Genomic DNA, 18,792 nt, shown 5'->3' with positions numbered 1-18,792 from the left:
CCCAGCAGCAAGAGAGGCTGGAACAGCCCCGGCTAGGGCAAGGTTCTGATTCCACTGCCCAGACCTGGCACCAATATCAACTGGGGGTGGCTGGTGACCAAAGAGAGCTGGCCAAACAACTGGGAATCGATTTTCTTCCAGAACAAACTGGGTCCCCTTTGCCAAACTGAGTTTGGCAGGAAAAAGCAATGGACAGGGGAAAGCAGGGGTGGGGGGAGTCGGTGAGTCTGGGACACAGGGACCCAAGACCTCGGCCAGCTGGTGCGCAGGCGTGGGGCGTGGGGCGTGGGGCATGGGGTGGATGCAGGCCCGGTCAAGGAGTAAGAAGCCACCCAGATTGTGTTTCTATGGGCCTGGGGCCCTTCATCCTCACAGAGGAAGGCTCGGGTCCTCAGCCAGTGACCGGCCCTCTAAAGCTGACACTCTGGCCTGGGCATCAGGCTTCTCCAGCACACAGGTCACTACTTACATGACAACCAGAGCGGCATCTCGGGAATAATCCAGCAGAATCTCGTTCAGCCTCACCTGCCGCAGAGACTGGGCAAGGAAAAGCCATGTGGTCATTTCCCACGTCCTCAGCAATCCCCGCCAAGCCCAAGTCCACATCCTTGAACATCTCAAACTGGGTGTGTGAATTGTCCCCCTCTAAATTATGATAGATTCTCCCACCTCCGAGAAGGTGAATGAGTGCCAAGCTTACCTCCTGGAGGAGCACCAGGGTGTTTTCTTCCTGACCTTATTATTGTGGGATTGTGGTGGGAAAGAGCACCTCCCGTGGGGTGGGGAGGGCTGGGTTCACATCTCAGCTCTAAGAGTTTCCGACATTGAGCAGGCACCTTGCCTCCCTGAGCTTCAGTGTCCTCAGCTGTGAAATGGGTGCAACAGCGCCCTCCCCGGGGAGTCTGGGGAAGCCTGAGTGAGACGATGCACGCAAAAGCTCCAGGGGAAGCACTTGCTAAGGTGCACTCAGCAATGGCGATGGCTCCATCTCCTCTGTGACAGAGTAGGCAGGAGCCTTCTGTGGACACGACACATTACTCAGCCTTTTCTCAGGACTGGGTGACTCTGGAAGGCTCAGGGGCCGGGTCAGGGAACTCCCCAAAGCTCAGGTGGGGCTGAGCTGAGGGCGGACTCCCTCCTCCTCTCCAAGGCTTGTCTCTGAATTGTTCGGAAGTGGTGGACACTCGGGGTCTGATTGTGGACGGATACCCCATTGGAGAGAAAGGAAAACTGAGGGCAAGTGAGTTTACCCAGATCTCACATGGGCAGCATTTGGGTGGAATCACTCTGTGTTGTGGGTTGCAGGATGTTTAGCAGCATCCCAGGCCGCTACTCGCTAAGTGACAGTGGCCATTCCTGCTGGCAGGTGACAGCCAAAACTGTCCCCAGAAATCAGCAAATGTCTCCTGAGTCCTCAGAACTACCACCATGGAACTCACAGGAAGCAGAACTGCACTCCCCAGGCCCCAACTGCTCTCCCCACCTTAAAATGGGCATGGCAGCCCCCACTCTCCTTCAGGCCTGAGCAGAGTCCTGAAGATGCTGCCTGGGAAGGGCGTGGGGTCCATAGCCTAGGGGAGACGCTCAGGCAGCTTTGTGGGCCCACAAAGGACAAACTCTACCTTGACCTTCACCATCTGCCTTATGAATTCCTTCCTGCAGGCATGGAAGAACAGGGGAAGAGAGGGAGAAGGACCCCAGGCAGTCCATTGCCATGGCAAGGGAGACTCAAAATGGACCGAGGCACCAGGCTCCCACACCAAGGATGGTTCTGAGATCAACCCCTGGGTCACTCGTCAGCCTGAGCATGTGTGGCTTGAGGACACCTCAGAGGCTTGGTGCAGGGAGACTAGAGTTGAGGGTCAGGGGAAGGGGTTCAGGAAGCCCAGGACAGATGGGGGCACAGGCCCTGACCCAGGGGAGCACCTGGTTCAGGAGCACCCCCACCCCCACCCCAGCAAGGCCCTTCTTTCTCTCGCACCTTGATTCTATTCTTGTTAATCTCCTCATCCGAGATCTTCCAGGGACAGTCCCGCCTCATCTCAGTGACCGTGGCCTCATCCTTGAAGCCGTCATTCAGGCGGAAGGGTGCAATCATGTCCTCAAAGCGCTTGATGCTGGGGGCAGAGAGAGCCAGTGAGACCGGGCGAGGTGCCCATGTCCAGGGGCACGGGGTCCTCAGAGGGAGATGGAGGTGGGGGCCGTGGGGACATACATTTCAGGCTGAAACCCTTTCTGATGCTGCTGTTTACATCAAGCAGCGTCTGTGTTGAATTCAGCCCTGACAGCTGCGTCTGACTTTGAACAGGACTTACACGAGTGGTCCGTGAAGCCTGACTGGGATCCATCTCCACCCCCTGACCACTCCCGCCCTAGGTTGTTTACCGAGCACTGCTCTGTGCTATACAGCAGTGAACAAACCAGACAACATCCCCAGGCCGCACAGAGCTCATGGTCTGCTGGGCAACAAATAAGCAGGTCGATATAGATCAGAAGTCTTATGAAAGCATACGCTGAGTCCTGGGATGGGAAATAATTGGGCAGAAAGTCCTCTCTGGACCCAAGGATGCCTGTCCTTCTGAAGCTAGCTATGCACAAGGCAGGGGGTGTTGGAGCAAACAGAATGGAAGGTGCAAAGGCCCCGAGGCAGAAGTGTACTTGGGCTGCTTGAGGAGCAACAGAGAAGCCTGTGTGGATGGAGCAAGGTGAGTGCAGGCGTGAATGGGATGCCATCAGGTAAGTCAGGGAAAGGAGGCAGCACCAGCAAAGGAAGCTGAAAGAAGGATCCCTGAAGTGGGAGGGATCCAGGAGAGGGCAGCATCTTGGATCCAAAGGGGCTGTTTCAAGAAGGACCGCTGTGTCAAATGCAGCTGTGAGGCAGAGAACGAGGAGGACAGCCACGGGCTCTGCAGATCCGGTGGTGCAGAGGTTATAGCCCAGGCTGGAGAGAGGGATTTCAGCAGAGCTGCGGGAGGGCAGCCAGACTGGAGTGAGCTGGAGAATGAGGGAAGGGTGGGAGGAAGCAGCCACAAAGAGGGTAGCATCACTTTGGAGAAGGTTGGCTGTGCAAGGGAGGAGAGAAATGGTCCAGGAGGTGAAGGCAGATGCAAGAGCAAGGATGGGGTTTAAAGACAAGATGGGCTGGGGGGTTCTGCATGTGGCTCCCACCATCCTCTCTATGGGGGAAGGTCTCCCCCTCCCATCTCTGTTTGCGGCCTTTCTCAAGGCTATGCTCTCCACTAGCAGAGATGGCCCTGTTCTCCTTTGCATTCGCGTCCATCTCTGCACCATTCTGATGCCTCTTGACATCCTCCCTGTACCTCAGCCAAGGTAAACCACGCAGGGCAGGGCTGCAATTTACTCACCTCTGCCCCTGCTGCTCAAGCACAGCCCTGAGAGAATGGGGGAGTCAGGATATCCATCACTGTTAACTAGTTCCTTCCTTCAAAAAAATATTTATTTATTTGGCAACACTGGGTCTTAGTGGCAGCATGAGGGATTTTTAGTTATGGCCTGGGGGCTCTTAATTGCAGCATGTGGGATCTAGTGCCCTGACCAGGGATTGATCCCAGACCCCCTGCACTGAGAGCTCGGAGTCTTAGCCACTGGCCCACTAGGGAAGTCCCCTTTCTTTTCTTCTTGATGTCCTTCCTTCTCCAAGTAAACAAGGGCTAAAGAGGTCAGGACAGACCTTACTTTACTGAGAAGACAGAGTCCTGGAAAACCTTACTTGGGCAGATTTACATTAGGCAATCCTATCGTAAATGTCTTCTTTTAAGAATGTGCAACTGAATCATTAGGAAAGTAACTTATTCCTTCTGGCCCCACAATTGAGCCCTGCTACAAATTCACACAGGAGTTTGCTTCAAGTCTGCCCACTTGCCATCGCATGCGTGAGCAGGGGAGCGGTTGCCCAGACCATTCGACATCTTCCACTCCCCAGGTGCCAGTGAGTTAATATAACATCAGGGGCTGCAGCTGCCACGCTTCTGCCTCAGGGCCTAGGGAACTTCCGTTCTGTTTGCTCCAGTGCCCCTCAGCCCCATGGAGGAGACGTGCCTCTGCCGTGGCCTCTGCAGAAGGAGCATCCTTCCAGCGGTGTATTTCGGGGCATATGATCCTGCCACTCCTGGCCATGGCCAACTGGACTAAAGGTGGTCAAGAAATAGACCTTCCGGTGACCTTTACCTCGGCTTGGCAGGAAGCAATGAGCTGGGCTGGTCACAGTCCCTTTTTCAGACACTTAATTTAAGCAATGTCTGGAGAAGGAAGGAAGCAGTCTGTAGCAGAGTTAGGACTATAGGGAAAGGTGGAGATACAGAAAGAGCTCAGAGGCTACAAGCGGGCAGAAGCCACAAATCCAGCCTTGACTGATCATTGACTCTGGGCAGGGCACCCTGTTAAGCATGTTACATGGATCGCCTGAGACTGTGGTTCTCAAAGTGAGGTGCCTGCATCAGCACAGGAGAGCTTGTTAGAAGTGCACATTTTCAGGCCTCATCCCAGACCTAGTGACTCAGAATCTTGGGGCTGGGCCCCCAAGTTGTGTGTTCACAAACCCTTCAGGTGATGCTGACGTTTGAGAACCAGTCCTTTATGAAAACGATACAGGGGTTGGAGAAAATTTAGAAAATCAGAGTAGATAAATCAGCCTTTCGTGAGTAGCCAGCAGCCTGAGCTCGAGAGGTGTGAAGCTGGAGACTTTCTCAGCCCAGGGTGTGCGGGGTGGGTGGGAGGCCCCTGGCAGATGAAACACCAGCTCTGCTCTAGGAGCAGAACGGCCATGAAGAGCTTCAAAAACACTGGGTCTGTGAAAAGCAGGAATGGGAACTTTCATTGACCTTCAGCCCAGGTATGGTTCTGGCAAAGACCACAGGTCTGATATGCAAAGGACCACGGGGCAAGGGGAAAAAACAAAAATTAACGGCTGCAAACTCTTTCTTTCCATGAGCCCAGTGTAGGCGGGGGCAGGTGAACCAGGTTGCCCTTGGTTCACCAAAGAGAAAGGGCCAACCCTTCTCCCTGGAACCCCCAACACAGAAAACTCACTGCTCCGCCCGTGGCTTCTGGTTGATGTCGGGAAGGACGTGAACTTCGTGGAATCCCAACCGGAACTTGCTCAGCAGAGAAATGATCCTGGAAGACAGAGATTTTTTTTTTTAATGCATTCATTCCTTCAGTGAGTTTTCATTGAGCAGCTGTGGAGGATATGTATGTTAGTTGCTCAGTCGTGTTTGACTCTTTGTGACCCCATGGATTGTAGCCCACCAGGCTCCATGGGATCCCCCAGCAAGCATACTGGAGTGGGCTGCCATTTCCTTCTTTAGGGTATCTTCCCAACCCAGGGATTGAACCTGGGTCTCCTGCACTGCAGGCGGATGCTTTACCATGTGAGCCACTAGTGAAGATATAGCAGCGAACGAAACAAACTCTGCCCTCGGGGATTTCACATTCTAACCCGTGAGGGAGGCAGACAATACATGAATATTGATAAAGCAGGTCAGATGATGACGAGTGACAGGAGAAAGGAACTGTCCTAAGTCTCGGGTGGCCGTCTCTGGGCTAGAGCGCCTCACACTCTAACGTCTGCGCACCTGCTGGGGAGCTTGTTACGACGTAGGTTCTGATCCAGCTGGCCTTGGTTGGGACCTGGGATTCTGCACTTCCTTTTTTTTTAATCGTTAAGATTTATTTATTTACTTTTGGCTGAGCTGGGTCTTTGTTGCTGCATGTGGGATCTTTCTGGACCAGGGATCGAACCTGTGGCCCCTGCATTGGCAAGTGGATTCCTAACCACTGAACCACCAGGGAAGCCTGGGATTCTGCATTTCTAAGAAGCTCCCAGGTGATGTGGGACTGCTGGTTCACTGGCCACACTTTGAGAAACAAGGGTGTAAGGAATGGGAGGTGAACAGCAGGAAATTCCTCAGGGTGGCTGAGGGAGCAGGTAACACATATGAGCTGAGTATAGAACCAGGACTGGCAAGCCAGATAGCCCTGACTTTGCATCCACAAGGAGGAAACGGCAACTGTGGCTTGAAGCAGTCAGGGGAGGCTTCACAGATGAGGCGGCAATCTGGCTGGATGGTGAACAGTGGGTAAGACTGTTATAGACTGAAGAGGGTGGATAAGGGTGTTCACACCAGAACCACACAAGGAGGCTTCTAAATGGTACTCGTGCCTCGGCCCTAGCCCGCCCATTCCATCAAAATCGCTTGGCAGGATATGGCGTTGGTGATGCCCCAGGACTAGCCGGTGGGGAGTGAGCACCCCAGGAGGAGAGTCCAAATAAGCAAAGACATGGGGGTGCAGGAGATGGGGTGGGAGCAGCGAGGGGCTGCCTGGGACGGTGCCAGGGGTGGAGCGTGCCAGGGGACCAAAAGGAGATGAACTGCCATTGCTGGTCCCGGAACTTGGGAGTGAACTTAGGAAAGCAGAGCTGGGGGCAGCACAGGGGTGGCCTGGGGTCACAAGGAAGGCAGAGGACTTGGGCTGGTCCAGAGTCAGCAGGGAGGAGAGGAGATTTCACAACCTTTGCTTGCAAGACATCCTGTGACCCCACAGTGCCGTGGCCTCGATCTGAACCAACACCCCCTGAGCCCAGCTTTGAGTGGGAGCTGGAACAGGAAGCCAAGAGGGCAAAGCAGCCTTTGCGGTGTGTTTATCTTCTGGAAAGGAGCACAGAGAAGCAGATGTTGCGTTTCCTGGGCAACGTTCTCCTCCGCATTGAGAAGGGCCCTCCAGTGGAGAAGCTCTCAACGGGGATGAGGGCAATAAGATGGGGTTGCTGGTCACCCTTAACTCATGCAGCAGGGGTCATGGGGATGTATGAGGTACTGGCACAGGGCTAGGGTGGCACAGGCCATGGAGTCCCGTCCCTGGGGTATCACAGCAGGCACTCAAGGCTGTGCAGGGTTTTCTCTCTGGCTAATTAACTGCACAGTTTGGGGCAAGCCACCCACCCCATCCTCCCCAGCCTGCCCACACCCTCCAGCAGTCCTCGGTCCTACGGTCTTCGACCTCACTTGACCTTGCTCTAAAGCAACAGGGGCCCGAATCTAGCCCACGTGTGCCACCTGCCTGACACCTGCCACCTCCACGCCTGTGTACGTACCTGACTGTTTACTTCCGTCTCAGCTTAAGTCAACTCACATTCTCACTTAGATATGTCTTAAAAGGAAATGGCTTCACAATTTAATCAGCAAATCAGCAACTCTTGCCAGAAAGAAGAGGCCAATAAAACCAGTAAACCAACATCACTCAGTTCTGGCGGATGCCATCACCTGCCAAGCACTTGAACCAGGCCGACTTCCTCTTGTTTAGACAGAGAATCAGCCATGGAGTTGGAGAATGGAGTCTCTTCTCACCAAGAGATTCCAGGGGATTTGTTGCCCTTCATCCTGGCCACTGAAGTCACCTCTGGCCTCACCAGGGGCGGCACCTGAAGCTTGAGAGTTGGGGGGTGCGGGGGGTTGGGTGGGGAGTGGGGGACGTTGCCCTGAAGGATTCTAAGCTCTGCCCTCATTTCTGAGGGGCAGGGCCTTCTCCATCCTTCATTTCACTGCAAATCTCCTGGAGATTTGTGGATTTAAAATTTACCAGCCCTCCCTGCCATGGCCAGGACTAGGACATGTGTATCTTATTAAAGGGGACAGGAAACCAAAACCGCTTCTGAAATGGAGAGAAACCTGCTCCTGTCCTGAACTCTCTCACCACTGCTGTGACCCGAGAGCCCCAAGGGGTGGAATGGGGAGTAGGGGCAGGTGGGGGCAGGCAGGGGTAGCCCTGGATGGTCGGCGCTCCCCACTTACGCCTTTCTCTCCTGGTCCATCCTGTTGATCTGGCCCCCCACGAACACGCGGATCCTGCATTTGCTCCATCTCTTCTTGCGGCCGAGGAGATAGGGGATGAGGAGGGTGAGGCCTGGCAAGGAGGGTGCCGTGAGTTACGAGAAAGATGCTCTCAGGATACAGCCTTGTCTGGGTCCTGCTCCACTCTGCCTCTAGCAACCCCATCCCTTCTCTTGACCTCAGTGTACTCATCTCTATAATGAGTTTGCCAGGTGAAACCAGGATGAGACATGGACTCTGTGGGCTGGGCTTTACTTGAATGGCATGATGCTTTTATTTATTTTTAAAAAATCTGGGGGGCTTCCCTGGTGGCTCAGTGGTAAAGGATCTGCCTGCCAATGCAGGAGACACGGGTTTGATCCCTGCTCCAGGAAGATCCCACAGGCCTTGGAGCAATAAAGCCCGTGGGCCACAACTACTGCTCTAGAGCCCGGGAGCTTCACTACTGAGCTTGCACACCCTAGAGCCAGTGCTCCGCAACAAGAGAAGCCACCACAATGAGAAGCCTGCACACCACAACTAGAGAAAAACCCACAGAGCAACAAAGACCCAGCACAGCCAAAAATAAAAATGCTGCTGCTGCTGCTGCTGCTAAGTTGCTTCAGTCGTGTCTGACTTTGTGTGACCCCACAGACGGAAGGCCACCAGGCTCCCCTGTCCCTGGGATTCTCCAGGCAAGAACACTGGAGTGGGTTGCCATTTCCTTCTCCAATGCATGAAGTGAAAAGTGAAAGTGAAGTTGCTCAGCTGTGTCCGACTCTTCGAGACCCCATGGACTGCAGCCCACCAGGCTCCTCCGTCCATGGGATTTTCCAGGCAAGAGTGCTGGAGTGGGGTGCCATTGCCTTCTCCGAAAAATAAAAATTAAAAAAAAAATTATTTTGGCCTTTCAGGATCTTATTTCCCAGAATCAGGGATCCAACCTGCGCCCCCTGAAGTGGAAGTGCCCACCAGGGAATTCCTGTGCACAAGGCTTTTAAATATGTGAGCCAGCATTTAGGGGGGCGGACTTAAATGAAGATCATGGCATCCGGTCCCACCACTTCATGGGAAATAGATGGGGAAACAGTGGAAACAGTGTCAGACTTTATTTTTCTGGGCTCCAAAATCACTGCAGATGGTGACTGCAGCCATGAAATTAAAAGACGCTTACTCCTTGGAAGGAAAGTTATGACCAACCTAGATAGCATGTTCAAAAGCAGAGACATTACTTTGCCAACAAAGGTTCGTCTAATCAAGGCTATGGTTTTTCCTGTGGTCATGTATGGATGTGGGAGTTGGACTGTGAAGAAGGCTGAGCGCCGAAGAATTGATGCTTTTGAACTGTGGTGTTGGAGAAGACTCTTGAGAGTCCCTTGGACTGCAAGGAGATCCACCCAGTCCATTCTGAAGGAGATCACTGACTTGATGGACATGAGTTTGAGTGAACTCCGGGAGTTGGTGATGGACAGGGAGGCCTGGCATGCTGTGATTCATGGGGTTGCAAAGAGTCAGACACGACTGAGCGACTGATCTGATCTGATTTCACATGCAAATCTAGATCGCTGTCATTTATCACTGTATGATCCACACATGACTTCTCCACTCTGTGCCTCAGTTTCCTTATTTGTAAAGGGAGTTAATAATCATTTTCACCTGGGGACTGCATTAGGTTAACCTATGCAAACCCTTGGTATCAAGCATATAGTAAATGCTCAGAATATCTTCTCTGTATCTAGGACTCTATCAAAGGTGGGAACAATAAAGCTGAGAGTCACAAGAAAATCGAGAGAGCGTGTTTTTCTTTGCTAAGTGATGAATATGCCTACAGTTTTGCTGCACTCCAGCTCATCTCTCCCACTTACGTCACGTGCCCGTGACCCTGACGGCCTGTCCAGTCTGAAGGTCCCTCCTCACACTGACCTCACCTGCTCCTTTAAGTCCCTCATTTTACAGCTGAACACAGAGGGCCACAGGAGGGACCTGGCCAGGCTCCCATGAGCCCAGTGGTGGGCCCAGGGGCCCCATTCCTTTTAGCTGGGCCCCGAGGTCCCACCAGTGGCCTTGTCATCAGCGGCCAGCGAGAGAGGCCGAGAGTGGAGGTCATGGAAGGGAGACAGCCAGGGGAGAGCCGGCATCCTGGGGCACTGACCTCCATCGTCAAACAGCCAGTAGATGTCGATGGTCTTCTTGCCCTGCTCCGACTGGAAGACCGTGCTGGCCTGCTCCTCCTGCACCAAGGCCTCGGGGTCCACTGCAGGAGCAGAGGGGCAGGTCAGGTGGGTGCGGAGCACAGGGAAGGGCCTGAGGAGGTCTGGGAACACAGCATGGGCTTGTGCACACGGTGGCTGGAAGCCCTTGCTGTGCGCGTGCGCTGGGGATGCCCTCCTATGGGAGACTCCCGGGGCAGGGACCCCGGACGAGCAGTGCTAGGATGTGCCCCTCCTCTGCTCCCAGCTTCTCTCTCCCTGGATTCTGGTTGGCTCCGGGGGGTGGGACCATTCTCTTAAAAACTCCCCTGTGCCCCTCACAAATGCCACAGGACACTCCCAGCCCCTGCACTGAGTGTTTCCCTGCTTCCCAGAGTGTTGTTGCCCCTCCCCATTGGAGCATGGCCAGGGGGCCCTTGGAGGGGCAAGACTTGGGCCCCAGAGCCTACTGGATGGGGTCCCATGATGCCTGGACCCTGAATTCTCCAGCAGGGCTGGCAATCTTTATCTTGCCCCCAGCCCCACTGCCCTACCAACTCCCTGTGACCCAATCCTAGGGGTCTCAGGTCATTGCCACAAACAAAAATCTCCTGCCCTTGGCCGAGTTCCCCCGTGGCCCATCACTCAGTGCCCCCAGGGTGAGAGCTCCCTGTGCCTCTGAGTTGGGGGTGGGGGACTGACCTGTGCCGGAGATAGACAGTTGGGCCCCGCCGGCCCTGGCTTCCTTGCTATCCTCTGCTGGATCAAACACAGGGTTAACTGAAAAAGAGGGGGAGCTTTGTTCCCAGGCTTCCCTGGGGGCCCTCTTACCCTGGGGGAGGGTCCTGACTCCGCAGCTTCCACTGATCTGGTCTCTGCCTCCCTGCACGCTCCATACACCCCCCACGAGTTTCCTGTCTGCTCAAACAAGCCATGCTCCTTCCCACCAGGCCTCAGCAGTGGGTGGGTGGCCCCAGAGCCAAGCGCCCTCTTTCCCCAGCCCTCCCCTTCTAGAAATAAGCCCCCTCCTTAGAGAGGCCCTCCTTCCCCCCATGTGGGCCTCCTCAGGACACCTCATGAGCTGTCATTGCCTGCAATGAGTCCTGGGTCCACTGCGTTTCCCCCAGAATGTCAGCTCCTGCAGGGCAGACTTGGTTTTGTTCCCTGCTGCACGCCCAGCGCCTAGAGCCACCTGGGTCAGGAATGTGGCTGCTGCTCTGCAAATTCTGGTTGTGTAAATATTCACTGAACTACCAGCTGCCAGGCACGCCCTCAGCCCAACGGTGACCTGGGTGAACAAGACCCAGGCTGGCCTGCAGCCTCTGCTCCTCTCAGCATCACACCCCCCACCCCCATTGTCTTTATATGTGTTATTTCTATCACGCTTCTAAAAATAATGAGTTCAGATCTGTTTACATGTGACCTTAAATGTAGCACATCTCCCTACTCTATCCCCAGCTTTCATGGCCTCTCTGTGTGTGTTTTCATGCTCTGGAGTCTTCACGTGGCTCTTCTCCCCGTCTTTTTCTCTCTCCTGTCTTAGTTCCTCTTTATCCCATCTGGTTACAAATGCTCCCGTGGTGATTTGGGGAGCTGTGGTCCAGTCAAGCAAGGCCTTGAACTAGTCACATCCCCTTTCAGGACCTCAGTTTCTCCTTTTAGAAATCTGATGATTTCCATCAAAAACTGACTTTCTAGGAATCTGTGACCTTTTATTCCTTACTAATTTCCCCCTGTCCTCCCTGAACCACTTGGAGAAAAAAAATGCGTTCTAGAGCTTCCTGGGATCCTGTTCTGTCTTTGACAGGGGTGTCAAGAAGAGGGGTACTCACTGTGCGCCTGCATCACCTCTGAGATGTTGAGGCCCTCACGCATCCTCATGACACAGACACCGTAGTTGAGATCAAAAGCGTCGCTGGAGAGAGAGGTCATGGGGTCAACCTGCTCTCGGCCCCACCCCCAGCCCCCAGTCCCCAGGAGGCCTGTCTAGAGCTGACCCTGCCTCCCACCATACCCTTCTCCTCTCTGGGCCTCAGTCTCCCATCTGTATAACGTGCAGGCAGGACAGGAGAGGTAGCCAGGACCCCTCTAGCTCTACTGTCTGAGGCACTATGGATCCTGCAGATCCTCTTGGGGGAAACTGAGTCAGGCCAGTCTTGGAACCAGCCCTGTCCTCCTGATTGTTGCTGTTGTTCAGTTGATAAGTGGTGTCCGACTCTCGACCCCATGGACTAGACTGCAGCATGCCAGGCCTCCCTGTCCTTCACTATCTCCCAGAGTTTACTCAAACTCGTGTCTATTGAGTTGGTGATGCCATCCAGCCATCTCATCCTCTGTCACCCCCTTCTCTTCCTGCCTTCAATCTTTCCCAGCATCAGGGTCTTTTCCAATGAGTCAGTTCTTCGCATCAGATGGCCAAAGTATTAGAGTTTCAGCTTCAGCATCAGTCCTTCCAATGAATATTCGGGGTTGATTTCCTTTAGGATTAACTGGTTTGATCTCCTTGCGGTCCAAGGGTCTTCTCCAGCACCACAGTTTGAAAGCATCACACGTGGCTAATCTTCACAACTCTACCAACAGAGGTGGGGATGGGAATTCTACCCCTATTTGACAGATGCAAAATCTAAGTTTTAGGGAGTAACTTGTCTATGATCACACGCTAAGGAAGTGGCCAGTTCAGATCAGAATTAAATAGCTGAAGATGGACATGCACACAGGAATGGCCTCACTCATGAAGACAGCAATGGGCTGTCTGTATGTTATGTCTGGAAGACTCCCACCCCACAAGTATATTAACTGCCTGGTTGACAGGGTGCCCAAGAGCCCACCATCAGGGCTAATCTACTAGGCTAAGCACTGCCCTCTCTGAACTCTAATCACAAGTCTCTGGGACAGGGCCCTTTAGGCTTCAGCAGTGTGGAGTTTTGGCATATTGAAGCCACTATGTAGGGGTTCCTACAGAGCGGGTATGTACTGCCTCCTCTTGTAATTTTGCTAGAGGCAGTGAGGTGCACTGCTCAGTCATACAGCTGGTTCCCAGCAGACCTGGAAGCCAGGCCCAGGTCCCCAACACTCAGCCTCCAGCACGCTGCCTCTCTATACCCCATCAAGGCAGAAAAGCAGCTCAGGCAGGCATTTTCTGGACTTTGCACAGCAAGAAATGAAAGAGAACAGGTTTGGAGTTAACCCTGAAATCCGCAGGGAGTTTACCCCCTGGACCCATCCCCCAGTTTGTTGCCTCCTCGGAGGCCTGGTTTCAGTGGTACCACCTCACAGCTTGAGAGCTGGGCATTTGCAGGTCTTCTGCAGCCCCCAGGTAAGCACACGATTTTCACCTAAAAACTCACATTTTCGACTTTCTGAAAAACTGGAAGACCTGGCAACACTGGGTCCTCATTTCTGCCTGGGCGCAATTAGCTGGAGCCAGGGAACACCTGTTCCCTTCCGCTTGCCACAGTCCCCACCGTTTCCTAATGCCCCACACCTGGCCCACTTCACTGTTACTTGCCTGCTCTCTGCCAATCTGGGTGCCTATGACCCAAGAGACAGAGTGGGGGACCCTCCGTCTGTCTTTTTCTTCCTCAGCTTTGAACCAGTGGACTCAGCTTCTTACAGTGCCCACTGCTTCCCCTCTACTTCCCAAGGCCCAGGAAATGCCAAAGGCCCAAGTCAAGAGGCCTCAGGCCCTGCCCCGCCTGGTGACCTCACTCACTGCAGGATGCCAATGTAGTCTTCCACCGTGGCTGGGTGAGCCGACTGCCAGTTCTTCTTGAACCCGACCACCAGAATGTTGGGCTTCATCCTCCCGAGACCTGCGGCCTGCCAGGGGGTGGGGATGAGGTGACGGGTCAGGCCTCTGTTCTGTGACTAGGGTGGAGCTTGGTCTCAGCCCAGTTTCCCTCTCCGCCATGGGGTGGGGGCTCAGGAGAAATATCCCCCAGTTCAAGGTCCTGGCTGCCTGGATACACCCATGAGAAAGGTGACGCTACGCCAGAGTTATTCCCTGAGGCCTTTGCAAGCAGGGCTAACGGCTGGACAGTCCCCTTTGTTCTGGATTATCCCAGCTACTGTTTATTTATGGAATTATTTCCTATAACAGGGCACTTGAATTTGGATGTCAAGCTTGGAGTACTCCTGGGGCACCTAATCCATACATCTTTTATATTTCTCTTTTTTTAATGTTAAATTTTTTTTTTTAATTTTTGAGGTAAAGTTTACATAACATAAAATCAACCATTTAAAAGTGTATAATTCAGTGGCATTTAATACATTTAAAATATCGCACAATCATAACTTCTACCTCTGCTCCAAGTAGTTTTATAATCCCAATAGGAGACCTTGTCTGCTCTTTTTTAATTTTGAGAAATATTGGAAACTATTGAAAAGGAGTCCCCTATGTTGACTCAGAATTAACAACTGTTATTTTATCCATGCATCCCACTTTACAAATAAGAACACTGAGCAATAAAAGGAATTGCCTGAATGGAATGTTCTAGAACTTGACCCGAGTGGTGGTTTCATAGCACTGAGTGGTGTCTGCATTTGTAAACATATATCAAACTCTACACTATTTCACTTTGCTGTCAGTAGATTATATCGTTAAAAAGTCCCCAAACCACAAAATGTGTCATCAGCTCCCACCGGTCTCCAAGGCAGTGTCCCCAGGATCCTGGGCACTTGGAGAAGGTGCCCTGAATTAGCACATCCAGAGAGGGGGAGGAAGGTGAGACTCCCATTGCAGCAAAAGGGGCTTCAACTAGCCCACCGGGGCATCCCACTTCCAGGTTGCCACAGCAAGTAGTAAGGCCTGTGGGGAAGCCCCAGGCCCGCCCACCTGCATGAGAACCTGGACACCGCTGCGGAGGTCCTCGGCGAGCACGTCGGAGTAGAAGGCCTTGATCTTCCTCTTGTTCAGCCACTTGGTGTGCCCGTTGGCGATGAGCCGGAGCTCAGGCATCCTCTGTTTGCGGGGGCCCTGTGGGTGGCAGGGACACATGACCCAGGGGTGGCCTTTACCCTCTGACCTGAGACACAGCTCCTCTCTTGCCCTGGAGGTTGTCCCCTGGGCTCACTGCTGGTTCCTTTACAGAATTAGGGGAAAAAAAGAGGAGGAGGAGGGCTTCCCTGGTGGCTCAGCTGGTAAAGAATCTGCCTGCAATGAGGGAGACCTGGGTTCGATTCCTGGGTTGGGGAGATTCCCTGGAGAAGCGGAAGGCTACCCACTCCAGTATTCTGGCCTGAAAAATATAGTCCATGGGGTCGCAAAAAGTCGGACATGACTTAGCTAAGAGTCTGACGAGACTGAGCAACTTTCACTTTTTCACTAGGGAGGGGGAAGGCCAGGAGGAAGATGGAGGGAGCAGGTGAGGGACTGGGCAGTGGGGAAAAGCCAGTGACAGGGACAGGGAAGGGGAGAGAGCCTGTCCAGGCCCCACAGCCCCTCCTCTGGCCCCTACCTCACCCCACCCCACGCCCACCCTCGGGGGTGGACCCGGTGCCCAGAGGCTCCTCCAGGAATACAGCCCTGCCTTCCCTGCAGGGGACACTCACCATGAGCACATGGCCACAGATCATCAGGCTGAGGTTCCGGGTGAAGGTGCCCACAAAGTCCACCAGGGCCGGGCGGAAGTTGGGGGGCCCCGTGAGCACCAGGCACTGGGGGCTGAGGAGGGGAAGGGAAAGAGCTATTAGGACAGAGTTGGGGGTGTGGATGCCAAATAGAGTTGCTCCAGGCATTGCCCCATCTCCAGGACTCCCTTCCTAAGCAGAGGAACCAGCCAGTGGTCCTCCCGTCCATGACTCCTTTCCAGCTCTCTCTGTGGCCAGCCACCACACTGGGTGTTCCTTGTCCCTCCTGCTCAGGCCACCACATGCTCCCCTGGGGCGAATGTCCCTCCTGCTGCTCCACCTAGTGCCCCCGCTCTGCCCAGCACCGCACGGTGTGAGCAGAATCAAGACTGCGAGTGGGGAGGCCCCTCACTCACGAGATCACTGTTACTGGGTAGAAGAGGCAGCCAAGGCTCACAGTCAAGGGTCACTACCAGACTCAGTTGGAACCAGACAAAACTGGCCATTCACCAGCTGGGTGAGTTGGGGCCAGTTACTTAACCTCTCCTTGCCTCAGTGTTCTCATCTGTGAATGGGGTTAGCAGTTTCATATACCTCAGAGGGTTGTGCCGACGCTGTGTAGGTCACCTAGCATAGGATTGACACCTAGATACGTCCAATCATTAACATTGTGATCTGTTGGGAAAGGGATCCTGGAGGTACAATTTCCCTCACTTAGGAGGGGAATCAGCTTTGAAGAGTACTTGGGAGAGGCTCAGCACAGTCAGTCTCACAAATTATAACATCAGAGCACCCTTACGAACACAGGTGGCACTTAGAATCTGTAGGTTCTACATCTGCAGGTTCAACCAAGTGTGGCAGGGACTTCCCTGGCGGCCCAGTGGCTAAGACTCTGCACTCCTAATGCAGGGGGCCCGGGTCCACCCCTGGTTGAGGAACTAGATACTGCATGCTGCAACTAAAGATTCTGCACACTGTAACAAAGATCAAAGATCCCACGTGCTGCAAATAAGACCCAGTGTGGCCAGATAAATATTTTTTAAAAAATCAAGCATGGAGATTGAATCTGGATGTGGGACCATGGACAGCAAGGGCCAAAGGTAATAGGCTTTCTACGTAAGGGACCTCAGCACCTGAGGATGTTGGTATCTGGGCAGGGGATGGGAGGTGGGGCTGGATATAGGCCCCAGTGGACACGGAGGGATGTCTGTGTGGTCTGTTTATATCGCGCAGAGCATATTCCACTGTGGAACTTAGGTACAGAGAGGCCCCTAGACTTGCTTGGGCCCCACTGGGCAGCATCTACTCTGGTCTCCTGACTGCTGGGCGATGCTCCCTGACCCTGCTCCCTCTCCGAGAAGGGGCTGTGCCCATCCTGGGTCTGCTGGTCAGGTGTCAGGTCTTGGCTGGGGATCTCCAGAGCAGGGTCAGGGCCAGCCCTGCACCCCAGGCACCCCGAGGCTGTGCTCACCGGTAGTTCTTGATGTGGTCCTCCACCTCGTTGAGACCCACAGAGTAGCTCAGGGCCAGGTTGTAGGAGCCCGCCTGTACCGAGGAGCCCCAGTTCACCTCTGAGGTTAGAAGTCACGGGAGAAACCAGACATTAAGTACAAGGGAGGGAACGTTGACCTTTAGGAAGCAAACACTCATGGGAGCAGTTGACAGCCTGTAGTTCTGTTCCTAACCTTTGCACTTATAATATGGCTACAAGCTCAAACATTATACATTACATCAAGCTATTGAACTCTACAAACTAGTCTCCTCCTTTGACAAACAGACCTTCACAATGACCTGGAAGGCCAAGTTCAACTTGAGAGTTCTAGGCTTTCCTGGAGTTCTTTATCTCACCCTGAGAGTGCTGGCTCCTGGGATCCTTGCCTGCCTGCGTGTAGACACCCCTGCCCCTGTGTCCAGGCTCTGACTGCCTGCCTTTCTATCAGGCAGCCCCTGGTCTGGTACGCACACCAGCAGGCCGGCCACTCTCCGCAAGTTGGACCTGAGCAGGCAATTCCAGGTCCTGGGTGTCCAGCAGAGGGTGGTGTGGGCTCTGAGTGAGCACACTCCCTGGGGGCTCCTCACCCCATGGGGAGGGATGCGGCTGGAGGACCAGAGGGAGCCCTTGGGAGCACAGACTCTGAGACAGGCCCTCTGGCTGAGCTGATGGGCAGGCCAGCTCAGCAGCCTCAGGGCGAGAAGGGGACGCCTGACCCCCAGGGCCACCTGAGACACACACCTGGCTTCTTGTAGATCACGTAGAGCAGGAGGAAGAGGACCACGCCGATGGCGATGAGGGCCGCCCACCAGGTGAGGAGGAACATGATGACCACGGAGATGATTGCCCCAAACAGCGCTGCCCACTTGCTGTAGTATCGGAACGAGGGTCTCCACCCTGGTGGGGGGCACAGGGTACGGGGGTGCACTCAACACTCTGGAGTCTCCCTCTGAGCCAGCACAGCTGGGCAGGGTTGGGGTGGCAATGCCCATAGTGCCCAGAGCCGGGGTCCCAGCCTTTGCCCACCCATCTTGCTTCCTGGGATTGGGCTTGGAAGCACTGATAGAGCCACACGCCTGCCTTGGTTGGCACCCTCCCATGTGAACAGGCTGTACCAAAGGACAGGCATCCGGCTCTGGCCAAATACGGCCACAGGACACCCAGCGTCAGCAACACTGCGGGCTTCTGGGGCTCGCACAGAGCCGAGGGGATGAATGGAGGGGAAGGAGTTGATTCTGCAAGGCCCACATCTGCAGCTGTGCCAGGGCCACCACTAGTGAGAGCCACCCCATGGCACAACTCCAGGGTACCATGGTCCATGGTCTAGGGAAAAGGTGGCTCGGGGACCAGCTTATCAACAGTTTCAGGCCAATTGGAGAAAGTCTTCCTGGAAGACTCTTTGCTGCCATCTGCCAGAAAGTATTCATAATAAACATATAAATCTATGATGTCATGAGTGGCGCCCCCTGGAGTTGGGCAAGTGCAACCTGCAGCCTCTCTGGTGATTTTCTTCCCTCTCTTGGGAACCAGGTTCCTGACTCCCTTAAATCTGGGGGAGGAAGGCAAGAGAAAAGTCTCTGCACACTGTAAGCAGTGTACGAATCCATGCAGAATGTATGTACATTGTAGGTGCCTGATAAAGGATAGTTGTTATTATTATTATTGGAAAGTTACCTTTAATTGACTTCAGTTTGACAGATGACCTTGGTCTTCC

The 18,792-nt window shown here is 53.9% G+C and overlaps 1 protein-coding gene across 4 annotated transcripts in view; it reads right to left on the bottom strand.

The window, feature by feature from the left end:
- Positions 1 to 18,792, bottom strand: part of SLC12A3 (solute carrier family 12 member 3) — a 40,503-nt gene that overhangs the window by 6,745 nt on the left and 14,966 nt on the right. For 2 of the 4 annotated variants that reach the window (XM_055552803.1, XM_055552804.1), the window contains exons 14-25: positions 17,820 to 17,975; positions 17,058 to 17,157; positions 15,569 to 15,680; positions 14,853 to 14,993; positions 13,731 to 13,837; positions 11,851 to 11,933; positions 10,721 to 10,798; positions 9,982 to 10,083; positions 7,812 to 7,923; positions 5,050 to 5,136; positions 1,982 to 2,117; positions 470 to 537 (exon numbers count right to left, since the gene is read on the bottom strand). In XM_055552803.1, coding sequence (XP_055408778.1) covers positions 470 to 537; positions 1,982 to 2,117; positions 5,050 to 5,136; positions 7,812 to 7,923; positions 9,982 to 10,083; positions 10,721 to 10,798; positions 11,851 to 11,933; positions 13,731 to 13,837; positions 14,853 to 14,993; positions 15,569 to 15,680; positions 17,058 to 17,157; positions 17,820 to 17,975 — 1,282 coding nt within the window. The remainder of the gene's footprint in view (positions 1 to 469; positions 538 to 1,981; positions 2,118 to 5,049; positions 5,137 to 7,811; positions 7,924 to 9,981; positions 10,084 to 10,720; positions 10,799 to 11,850; positions 11,934 to 13,730; positions 13,838 to 14,852; positions 14,994 to 15,568; positions 15,681 to 17,057; positions 17,158 to 17,819; positions 17,976 to 18,792) is intronic. The other 2 variants (XM_055552805.1, XM_055552807.1) reach the window with 1 other exon arrangement.

Source organism: Bubalus kerabau, chromosome 17 (assembly GCF_029407905.1).
Source record: "Bubalus kerabau isolate K-KA32 ecotype Philippines breed swamp buffalo chromosome 17, PCC_UOA_SB_1v2, whole genome shotgun sequence".
NCBI classification, from domain to species: domain Eukaryota; kingdom Metazoa; phylum Chordata; class Mammalia; order Artiodactyla; family Bovidae; genus Bubalus; species Bubalus kerabau.
The sequence above is the reverse complement of the archived record's forward strand: the minus strand, read 5'-3'. Positions and strand labels throughout refer to the sequence as shown.